The following is a 12,139-nucleotide window of genomic DNA, read 5'->3' on the forward strand; positions in this document are numbered from 1 at the left end:
GGCTAGTAAGTACAGGAAGATTCAAACCCCGTCTCTTCTACCCCTAATCTAGTACCGTATCCAAGAGCAGTCATTTACTGTGCATCTGAGCTGAGGGTCTCACGAAGGCTGCTGGCAAGACTAAGATATATGGGATCATTTGAGGAGAATGCAGGATCCGTTCTTCAGGTCCAGTGATCCCCAAACTGACAACCACCAGATAGAGTTTTCAGAGACTTCCTCGCTGCCTGAAATGTGTTATAGTCCCTGGGCACAAACCCCACTGCTTTCTCCAACCCATTAGAAGGACAGGGAAAGTTTTCTCTGGAGTCCATTTCTCCTGTAGAGGTTAGGCAGCTCTTTGTTTTTCTATTCAAGCGATTTGTTCTACCCACTGACCCTCAATTCTTAACATGGCAAAAATCAAAATATTTTGTTTCTGGGAGTGATAGTGTCTAGTACCCTGTTGAGCTCTGTCTAAGCCCTGCTTCTCCTCCTGGTCATGAGTTACTTCCACTCTTCAATGTCAGGCCCTGGGGGGCCCCTGGGACATACTACAGGACACAGGGATGAGACTGGGTACAGTAGAACTCTCAATGTGCTGTTGAAGGAAAGCTGAGGTCTCAATGCTAGACTGAAGCTTTTCAAGTAATAGGAAAGCCATATAGGGGAGCCAGCAGTTGAATTGCTTCCTTTGGCTAGGATTTCCCATTCATTTTTTTTGTTACTGGCACACTCACAGAAGAAGGCATCTGGGCTTGAGGGGATGGGAGGAGGGGATGGCCTATTGTCTGAGATGGTGTGATAGTAGACTTGGAATCAGAAAACCTGGATCTCCCACTTACTAGCTATGTGACCTTTGGCAAGGCATTTAACCTCTATTAACTTCAATTCTTAAAAAAAAATTTTTTTTAAATGTCCAGTTCCAAATTCTCTTCCTCCATCTCCGTTTCCCCCATCTGTTGAAAGGGCAAGCAGTAAGATACCTATTATTCATGTAAAGTAATGCAAAACATGTTTGCATATTAGTCATGTTGCAAAAAGAAAAAAAATTAAAAGGAGAATAAAAAGTGAAAAAATATCCTTCAGTTTGCACTGTCTGAATCTCAGTTCCTAATAAGGGAAGTTAGGGCAATTTACCTACCTCAAAGGACTATTGGAAGACTGAAAGAGTTAATGGATATGAAAGCCAAATGCAAGCTGTTATTATCACCCTTTTTCCTCTGTATCCAAGACAAGATGGTGCTAGAAAAGTCAAATCAACAAGCATTTAAATATTGCTTACTATGTGCCAAGCACTGTGCCCCCAAGGAGCTGATGTTCTAATGAGAGAAAATAGCATAACATCTTATATTACAACATTAATGCATTGTTAATAAACTTATTTTATACTTAGGTATTTATATGGTTCTTAATATTTGTAACATGTCAACTATGTATCAATTTGTAACAATCAATCAACAATCGATCAACCATTAATATAATCAATAGTATTATAATATCATTATACTTATATCTACATTATAATTATACTGACATTATCTAAATACAATTATATATAAATATATAATTCCACATAATTTATAAGTAAATTATATATAAACATTACAATGATTATAATAATTGCTTGATATTCATTAATAATATATTAAAATAGTGTGACATTTCCTATAGTGTAACATAATAGATAATAACATAAATAGTACTATAAGGTTTACAAATTGCTCTACAAATTCGATTTCATTTTATTCTTACAACTTTGGGAGGTAGGTGCTATTATTATCCTTATTTTTCCAGATGAAGAAACTGAGGTGGACAGAAGTTAAGTGACTTGTCCAGGGTCACAGAGCTAGGATATGTCTGAGGGGGGATTTGAACTCTGGTCTTCCTGGCTCTAGGTCCAAGGTACCTGGATTCAAATCCTACCTTTACTGCATACACGCTTAGTCACTTTGGGCACTTGTTAAAAAGAATAAAATAAAAAGGAGGGGGATTGGACTAGTAATGTTGAGCTCAAATAGAGATGGATCTCTGCCAGCTACCTTTTGACTGAAAAAAACCTAAATCAGCATTATCTATGTTGCACTGTGTTTTTATTTATTTTATTAAATATTGCCCAATTTCATTTTAAGCTGGTGCAGGACCACACTGTTGAGTTTGCAGGTGGCTGGAGAGTTTGACACCTCTGCATTGCATGACCCCCAAGGCCCATCCCAGGCTGCCCAAGGCCTGTGCCCTCTCCATCTCTCTCTAGGGGCCCCAGAACAAAGAGGAAAGGCAGGCTTGAGGACCTGCCTTCCCTTCTCCCCTTTTGTATCGCATACTGTGCTAGTGCCCCCAGCTGGAGGCCGTGAAATTAACCAAAAAGCAGTAAGGTCTTGGAGGACACATTTGTATTGGAGCCTTAAGGGAGAGGGAGAGGTGGCCCTAGGTACCTCAGGGCCTAGGGAGCGCAGGCTGGGGACAAGGGTGTAAGGGGAGTGGGGAGGGTCCTCTAACTCAGGCCAGACCCATGCCAGGGGGCCTCTCTCAGCCGGGCAGGGAAGAAACTCAGTGGGGTGGGAGGTCTGTGAACAATGAGAGGAGGGAAGCATGGGATTTGCTGGGAAGGAAGGGGTTTATAAACTTTAAAGTGCTAAAGAAAAATGAGCTTTTAAAGCATGCCTGTGCCATGGGGACAGAGCAGGAAGGAAGGACTCAGGGCGGGAGGCACAGTGGTGAGGGCTCTCTGACTTTGACATTTATTACCTGTGTGACATTGTGTATACTTTCAGTCTCCTTATCTGTCTCCCTGGTGGGGAGGATAGAAGAAGGAAGGATGATAACATTAGATAGAAGTAGTAGGTGCTTGACTTTCTCATTCATTGAGAAACTTTTTTATCCCCTGAGTTAGGTGAGTATAACCTTTATAATTCCCATTTTACAGCTGATGAGACTGAGGTTCAGGGAGGTTGTGCATAGTGATCATGTCAGCTGTCAAATCCCTTAGAAGACTCCAAATTGGGCCAATCTTCTCTGAAGGATCGAGTTATCTCATTTAGAAATCACTAATTTTATTTTACATAATCAGCATTTCTAAGTATAACTTATCCCATTCTCTCCCCAGTGAGATTACGTAAAAATCTTAGAAACAAGTGAGAACCCAGTGTGCTTGGACAGTTTGAAGCAATGGAAATGGTGTCTTAGAAAAGTTAATTTGCTGTTGGGTGCTGGGCAGGGAAAGGCTAAAACAAGGAGACCAAATATAAGCTGTTGAAATGATCTAGATCTGGGGTGATGAGAGCCCCAAGTAGAATGGTAGCAACATGAATGGAGAGGAAGGGACAAACTCAAGAGATGCTAACGTTCCCTCCCAAATCAGTAAGATTTAGTGATTGGTTGGATGTAACGGGTGAGCAGGGAATCCATAAAATATGACTCCAAGCTGAGCTCTCCCAGATGAGGTGTTGAGTACTGATGGGCTACCAGAAATAATTTTCGTCTAAGTTATTATAATTTGGGGTGGGGAAAGGGGCAGTTCCCCATGGGGCTTGGGCATCCTCTGAAGAGGCAATACCTATGAATGCCTTACTATAGGTATAACTCTGATACCAATGTTTCTAGGCATTAGGGGCAAGGAGAATGGTGGAACCACTGAAGACTATGGGGCAGGTGGGCGGGGGGAGGATGATAATGGGAACAGACAGTGAGATGGAGTGTTCTGTGTTGCAGGCATTCTCCCCAGGCCGAGGCTGGCAGTTAGAGCATCCATCATGGTCTTCCCCAGACCCCTGGCCATCACTTTGTCCTTGTCAGGCCTCATCCTGCTTGCATTGCACCTGTCTACTTCCCACAATGTGTCTGATGCCCCCAGCAACGAGCAGCAACTGTGCACCTTGAGGGAACACCCGACCATAGCCTTTGAAGGTAAGTGCTTTCCCTCCCTGCTTCCATCCCCACGCCCCTCAGCATGTTGACACTCTGTTTGTCATCATCAGCTGCACTGGATGGGGTTTAAGTTTGATTTCAGAAAGGATTTCCTAACTACTGGGGCTATAAGACCTTGTAACAAATCATTAAGGGGGTATTAGGGAATATCCTTTAATGGGATGGCTTAATTTTTTCTGAGTGGAGGGAATCAATCATCAATCTGCTGGGCAGAGTCTGTCTTATTTTTATCTTTGCATTCACAGTCCCTGGCACAATGGATAGAGAGGGGAATGCATAAAATATGACTCGAAATAGGCCTTCATGAATGAGGAGTTGTGTACTAATGGGGCACCTCAAAGCTAGGCAAACCTGGGTTTGAGTCAAATCACTGTTTGTCACTGAAGTGACTTTACCTCTCTTTGAGTATTCAGGCACCTCTCTTAACAGTATAAAGTTGTAGAGAAGATGGGGTGACTTGCATTGGGAGAGGGAATTCCCTCCACTAGGAGTTCCCTGTATCAATGAAAGCACAGGCTGAGTGTCTGTCCCCTATTTCCAGTGCCTTGTACATAGTAGGAGAATAATAAATGCATATTGATTGAGTTACTTTTTATTCTTTTCTTAATAGAGGCTAAGAGATGGATCCAATGATCTTTCCAGGCCTCTTCTCTAATGAGTATGTGGAAGAGGGAGAGAGGAAGGAGACCCTTGGGACCCCTTTGATGAGAATGGAGACTGGTATACTTTGCATAGCTGGGGAAGTCATCATGGTTAGAGAAGTTGAGGGATGGAAGGTCCATGCGTGACCTTAATAATAATGACTTCCTCATTTTAATAGTACTCAGAGGTCACTGGAAATGAGTGGTCTGTGCTCATTATAGTGATGGTACCCAGGCTGCTGCCAGTCTTCCTCGGTCTTGATGGAGGCCCCAGGGAAAGGAGATATGATGAAGGCAGACACAATCAGTCCTTCTTCTGGGCTCAGTCCCTTTGGGAGTCTCTTTGGATGGCTCCTGGGCTAGTTTGGAAACCTTCTTTGCCCTGGCCTGCTGGACATTTTTATCACTTATGTAGATGAAGTTATACATGGCATGCTTCTCAGATCTGCAGATGAAACAAAACTGAGAGAGGACACTTACACTTTGAATGAAATGCAGGATCCAAAACAATCCAGACAGGCCAGAAAGAGGGGTCCCTTAGAAAAATTTATCTTAAAAATATCAACCATATCAGTACAGGATGGGGGAAGCATGACTGAACATTATGTCTAATTACTGTGAAGAAGATCTGGGAGTTTTAGGAGATTGTAAATTCAGCGCAACTCAATCCCATGTTGTGGCAGGACCCCCTTCTTCTCCCCCCCCCCCCACATACATACCCACACAAACACAAAACTAACTTTATCTTAGATGGCATTGCTAGACATGTTGTCCTGAATGAAGGAAGGGACTTGGCCTTGTTCTGCCCTCATCTGGAGGATAGCGTTCAGTTCCAGGGGTTACATTTTAGGAAGGACCAATGTCTTTCTTAAAAACTTGATAAACTGAAGGGTCTCCAGGAAGGTAACTAAGGTAATGAAGGGCCTTGACTCAGTGCCACTTGAGAAATGGCTGAAGGAACCAGACATGTTTAATCTAGAGAAGGACATGTCTGCAGTCTTTAGGAAATAAAGATTAGACTCATTCTGTTTGGCCCCAGAGGTCAGAACCAGGGCTAATGGGTAGAAATTGCTTGCTGAGGCAGATTTCAGTTTAGCAGAAGAATTCCATGCTGCAGATTTAGAATGGGAAGGGATCTTAGAGGTCATGAAATGCAACCCCATCCTGTTACAGATAAGGAAACTGAGACCTAAGGTGGTTGTGACCCAGAGTCACACAGCCAGTAGGTATCTGAAGCAGGATTTGAACTCAGGTCCTCCTGAGTGTAGGTCCACACAGCATTCTGGCCATTATACCACAAAAAGCTTTCTGACAATTAGGGCTATCCCAAAGTGGGTTCTATTTCCCATCGATGGAGTTCTTCCTTTGGAGTATGAATGAGAACTTGTCAGTTATATGGATGGAGTCAGGAAGGAAAGTTTAAATTCGACCTCAGGGCCTACTAACAGTATGACCCTGGGCAAGTTACTTGGCATCTGTCTAACTCAGTTTCCTCATTTGTAAAATGGGAATAATAATAGCCCCTATCTGTCAGGGTTGCCATGAGAATCAAATAAGATAATATTTGTAAAGCAACTGGCAAATCTTAAAACACTAGATAAACACTAGCTACTGTATTACTACCATTATGACTACTGCTACTATTACTACCACCACCACCACTACTACTGTTACTATTACTATGCCATGACAGAAGGGAATATTACTATTTAGGTACCAGGAGCACAAAATGATCTCTGAGGTCCCTTCCAACTCTGACTCTATGGGAAACATTATACAGAAGCAGGGAAAATCCCCTGAAGAAAGCCCAGAAAGTTGCATATAAAAAGCACAAAGGCACACAGGTTAAACCAAATGTCTGATCACAAGGGATAGACATGATGGAGTCAATCAGGCTAGGCTTCTTGGAGGAGGTGGGCTGGGGAGGAGGATGGGGTAGAGTTAAAGGCCTGTGGGTGTGGATTACTGGAGAGGATGGGGCAGATGGGAGAGGTTGGGAGGGGGGCAGTCTGAGATTCCTGCTGCAGGAAGATTGGCAGGGGTTGAGGCTGAGTTGTGGGGAGGGAATTCCCCACTGTGGGCTTCTCTGTCTCCAGAAGGAAGCTTTCCAGCTGTCTTCTCTGTGCTGTCTTGTTTGAGCTGGGGCCCTGGGGCTTTGAAGGCTTAAGTGGATTAAAGTAAATTAGCAATGTCCTTAAGCCTACAAAATGTGCAGACACCCTCTGATTTCTAATTGCTTCACCAAGCAGATTGTAGCTGTCACTCGAGGGAACAGAAGTGTGTGTGGAGGGGGAAGGGGGCTTGGGGGGATGGAGAGTAGGGAGACCTGTCAGATTACTTAAAACCTCTCTAGGGCTGAGGGCCTTGTGGTCTGTGGTTCCAAAGTGGCGACTCGTAATGGCAATGTTTCCTCTCTAGGTTGGAGTCTGGGATGTACCATTGCTCTCTGAATCTGGGTTGCTCAGTTAGGTGCTAGACAGAGTTAGACATCCTTATACTCCTTCACCCCACCTAATTACGAACCCTGAGACTTGTTCCTTATTCCTTTAACTATAACCTGGACTGTCCAAATTGAGTCAATCAATGTCAACAAGCATTTATTAAGCTCTTACTATGCACTAGGCCCATGGTAGGGAACCTGCAGCCTTGAGGCCACATGTGGTCCTCTAGGTCCTCAAGTGCGGCCCTATGACCGAGTCCAAACTTCACAGAACAAATCTCCTTAATAAAAGGATTTGTTCTGTAAAACTTGGACTCAGTTAAAAGGCCATACCCAAGGACCTAGAAGGCCACATGTGGCCTCAAAGCCACAAGCTCCCTACCCCTGTACTAGACACTATGCTAAGTAGACCCTTTCTCTCGAGGAACTTACTGAAAGAGACAACACTTAAATAGTTACATACAAGGTACAGAGTAGATGTACCCTCCCTCCTTCACAAGGGGGAAGGCAGGGAGGTAGGGTGGGAAGAGAAACAGGAAAGATTTCTTTCAGTAGATGGTATCTAATTTAAATGTGGAAGAAGGCCAAAGATAACCAACTAGGGAGTGAGGAGGAAGAGCTTTCTAGCCAATCCACAGGTATAGAGAAGGGAGATAATGAAGGATGATATTTGAAGAACCACTTAGTTCCTTCATGATTGCCCCTTGGGTGGTTATAATAATAGGCAGCATTTAGATGGTGTTTTGAAACCCTTTTTATATGTGCAAAGTAGAAAGGCTTGTGGGAGAACTCATGCCACGGGGAGACAGAGATGGGGCAGCAGGAGTTTCAGGGATGTGTTTATTTAGATTGATATGTCCTTGGATGCGAAATGCTCTGTCACACGTCTCTGAGGGAGGCTGATTTCCACCTTTGTGGAGAATAGGAGGAAGGTTATGGCTATGCACTTACATGTTCATTCATTCATCCACTTATTTATTTGTCATCTATCTGTTTATTAATTGCTCTTCTACCTTCAAGGGAGGTTTGGGGCTAAAATGTCATCTATTTATTATACTTCAAATATTTTCAGTCTGGGAGTATGATTAGGACAACCAGATAGCACAATGGATAGAGTACTGGTCCTGTTGTCAGGAAGACCTGAGTTCAAATGTGGCCTGACACTTGCTGGCTGTGTTGACCCTAGACAAGTCGCTTAACCCTATTTGCCTCGGTTTCCTCATCTGTAAAATGAGCTGGAAAAGGAAATGACAAACCACTCCAGTGTCTCTGCCAACAAAACGCCAAAACAGGATCATGAAGAGTTGGACACAACTGAACAACTATAAGGAGTATGATGATCTTTTAGAGGTTTGGAATAAAAACCACTTTGATCACTTTACATGGGAAATAGCCCCACCCCTAGATCAGGAGGATGGCAGTTAGCTTATTTTCAGCCAGCTTAGCCCCCTCTGTAAGCAAACATATTTATCCAAGTAAATAGTAACAGAAATCAGAGACATTATAGCAATTAGGGCAGACTCAATGGTGGTGCAGTGGATAGAGTGCTGGGTCTGGAACCAGAAAGACCTGAGTTCATATCCAGCCTCAGATACTTACTAACTCTGTGACCCTGGGCAAGCCACTTAACCCTGTTTGCCTCAGTCTCCTCTTCTGTAAAATGAGCTGGAGAAGGAAATGATAAATCCTCCAGTATCTTTGCCAAGAAAACCCCAAATGAGGTCATGAAGAAACAGACATGATTGAACCAACTCAATAACAAAAGACAAAATAGGCTTTTCATCTCTCAAGAGTGAATCTTTTCCTTTGGGTAACAGGGAGTCATCTGAGGGTTTTGAGTGATGATGTGACCATACTTATGAATAAAGAAGATTCATACTACAATCTGGATGTTGTATGAAGGTTAGGTTGGGAGGGGTCAGGGAGAGGATGAAAAGAAGCAGGAAGATCTATTAGTAGGCTATTATATTAATCCAAAGAGGTGGTAATAAGAGCCTGGTCTATGGTGGTGAGAGAGAGGATAGGAGGGAAAAGATGTACAAGATACTATGGAGACAGAGCTAATGACTTGGTAACTGATAGGATATAAGAAGTAAAAAAGAGGAAAGAAGAAAAAATGATACCAGAATGTAAGAGACAGGGTGATTGGGTGTGCTACTGAGAGATGTCAGAATTTGGAGAAAGGATAATTAGCTCAGCTTAGAACTTGCTGAGTTTGAGATGCCAGCAGAACATCCAGATAAAGATGTATCTCAGGTAGTTGGAGATGTTGACTTGTAGAGTGGGAGACAGTTCAGAGCCGAAGAAAAAGACTTGGGAATCATCTGCATAATAGAACTGGTAGTTAAAACCATAAGAATAAATGAGATTTGGTTTCTCCCATTCATTTTAATTCTTCTATGTGAAAATGTGTTTAATAAGAATGTATGTATAGAACCCATATAAGATTGTATGCCATCTTGAGGAGGGAGGGGAGAGGGAGAAGAGAGGAAGGGGAGAGGGAGGAGGAGGGGGAGAAAATTTTAAACTTATGGAAGTGATTGTTGAAAACTGAAAGCAAATAAATAATTAAATTTTTTAAAAAGAATAAATGAGATTACCAAGAGAAAGATCATTTAAAAAAAAAGAGAGAGAGAACCAAGAACAGAACTTTGGGGACTACCTGCCTTAAGGGGTAAGGAAGAGAAACTAGCAGAGACAGACATCGAAGGAGAACCAGGCACTGTGGTGTCCCTGAAGTTAAGGAGGGAGGATACTGCCCTTAACTCCGTACCAAGGTCTGTTATTGTCTGTTAGACCTTCCCTCGGGGTCTAATCAAGCAGTTCCAGACAGTTTCGACTGATGTTATCGATCTCCTTTTTCTAAACTTCTAAGATATTGAATGATCTAGTAAAAAATTTAGCATTTATTTATACACAGTCTGGTCCTGTTCTCAAATTGTTTCTCTAGACATATTAGTCTAGGCCCTCTAAGTAGATTGTAAGTTTCTGGAGAGCAGGAGAACAGTGTGACGTCTGCCTGTCTGCCTCCAGGGATTCTTACACAGCGTCGAGCCTCTGCTCGATGTGTGCATGTGATAGGTATCTTTGTACCTCATGGTCCCTTCACACCTCATCCCGGTAAATCTTTGAATTTTCCCATAAATCCTCTCCAAAGGTTCTTCTACCCAAAGGTTTTTGTTTTTTGCTCCAATACAAACTGTTTCAACAAGCTTTGTGCTAAGGCAGTGGAGATGAAGAGGCAGCAAAGCAGCCTGTCATCAAGGACCTTACATTCTACCAGACTAGGATGTGGATAAAGCATGTAATTTAATTACAGCATGGAGGAGTGTGCCTTTCCAACTCTCACACTCTTTCTTTATAATCTATACCCCCCCCCCCCCCCCAAATGCTTAATCCTAAACAGGAGAGACCTCCAAAATTCTCATTTCGTTGCCGGTTTGAAACTTTGGTTATTAATAATCTCCTCCAATTAAAACGAGAACTCCTTAAGAGCAGGGTCTATCTTGCTTTTTTTCCTCCTATTTTTATTTTTGGGGGTGTTTATTTCCTTCTGTAGCTCATTGACAGATGAGGAAACTGAGATAAACAGGGTTAAGTGCCCAAGGTCACCTAGCTAGTAAGTTTCTGAGGCCAGATTTGAAATTCCAAAGATGAGTCTTTCAGACACTAGGCCTGGTGCTCTATCCCTTTCACCACCTTGCTGCCTAACACTTGGCATCTAGAAAGCACTTAATAAACGTCATTCATTCATTCATTCATTTAGTTGAACATTCCCTTTGTTGTTTCTGCAGTAGTAAGTAGCCTTCAGGCTGTTCATCTCTCATCTTACCTCCCCAAGACAGAGAATGAACTAGCCCATGTAATAGGGCTCAATAAATGCTTGGTGGTTGATTGATTACCTTAAAGTTGTTGCCACCAGGGTGTTCCTGAGTTACTGTTGTAAATCACTCCTCGTTTCCCACGGATTCATAAGAGCATTTCTGATGCTTGATTTTCATTGCTGATATTTTTCTAGGAGCAGCAGCATTAAAAGCTTTGACTTTGATTTTCTTGGCCTCTTTACTCCCTTTTCCATCCGTCTCCATCCCCATCTTTTAATGATTTTTAGACAGCGCTTGTAGTACAATTCCTGGGAGCCTGAGGTGAATGTTTTTGGTATTGTGGATACTTAGTGGTTTTGTAAGGTTGGGATTTGGGGAGGTAGCACAGTGGAAATAGCACTGAATTCTGGAGTGGGAAGACCCGAATTCAAATCTTGCCTCTAATGATTACTAGTTGTGGGACCTTAGGAGAGTCACTTAACCTTCACGTGCCTCAGTTTCCTCATCTGTAAAATGAGGGGGTTGAACTAGATGACCTCTGGGGCAAAGATGTGCTTGAACCAGCTCATACAGGCACCCAAGAGCTCATTGTTAAATTTTCAGTGTGAGCATTTATACCTCAGAAATGGAAAAATGCTGTAAGTCAGGGCTTGATTTATTTATTGATTGATTCTTTAGACTCTAGACTTAAGAGAGTGATGAAAAAATGTTAATGATACAAATTAAACATAAAAGTGCATGTATTTTTAAATACATATATTAAAGGGCATATATTTTTTCCTACCAAAAAGTCGGTTCTTTAACATTTGCCAGTATACCTCTGTTGTAGGGTCTCTTTCAGCTAATAGATCTGTGACACTATAAAAATTCTTTGAAATTGACGTAATTTATTATTATTGTGATTCTTATTTGCAAGAAAGATGCCTTAGGATCTTAGAGAGAACTCGAAGGGACTTCAGAGGTATCCATGTCAACTCTATTTTTACAGATGAGGAAACTGAGGCCCCAAGAGAATAAATGATTTGTCAAGGTCAGGAAGGTAACATGTAGCAGAGCTGAGATTCAAATTCAGATACTCCAGATCTAGTGTTCCTTCTACAGCATCCCTAGGTGAGAGGCAAAAGCCAACCTGGGATTAAACATCTGGACTGAGTAATCCACAAAGCGGATAATTGAGAATTGGCTGTCATTGAAATCATTCAGTTAGAATGGAACTTTTCTCATTACTTCCACCTGAATGAAAAGCTTTTTCTGTATGTTTTTGAAACATGCCTGGCTTGGATTTTTTTTGTGGTTTTCTTCTGTTTGTTTTTAAACCCAGTTTTCTC

The 12,139-nt window shown here is 42.3% G+C and overlaps 1 protein-coding gene across 2 annotated transcripts in view; it reads left to right on the top strand.

Moving 5' to 3' along the window:
- SEMA5B (semaphorin 5B) overlaps positions 1 to 12,139 on the top strand; it is a 180,667-nt gene that overhangs the window by 117,983 nt on the left and 50,545 nt on the right. For both annotated transcript variants that reach the window (XM_072613787.1, XM_072613789.1), the window contains exon 4: positions 3,691 to 3,885. In XM_072613787.1, coding sequence (XP_072469888.1) covers positions 3,732 to 3,885 — 154 coding nt within the window. In that variant the 5' untranslated portion in view covers positions 3,691 to 3,731. The remainder of the gene's footprint in view (positions 1 to 3,690; positions 3,886 to 12,139) is intronic.

Source organism: Notamacropus eugenii, chromosome 5 (assembly GCF_028372415.1).
Source record: "Notamacropus eugenii isolate mMacEug1 chromosome 5, mMacEug1.pri_v2, whole genome shotgun sequence".
Classification (NCBI taxonomy): domain Eukaryota; kingdom Metazoa; phylum Chordata; class Mammalia; order Diprotodontia; family Macropodidae; genus Notamacropus; species Notamacropus eugenii.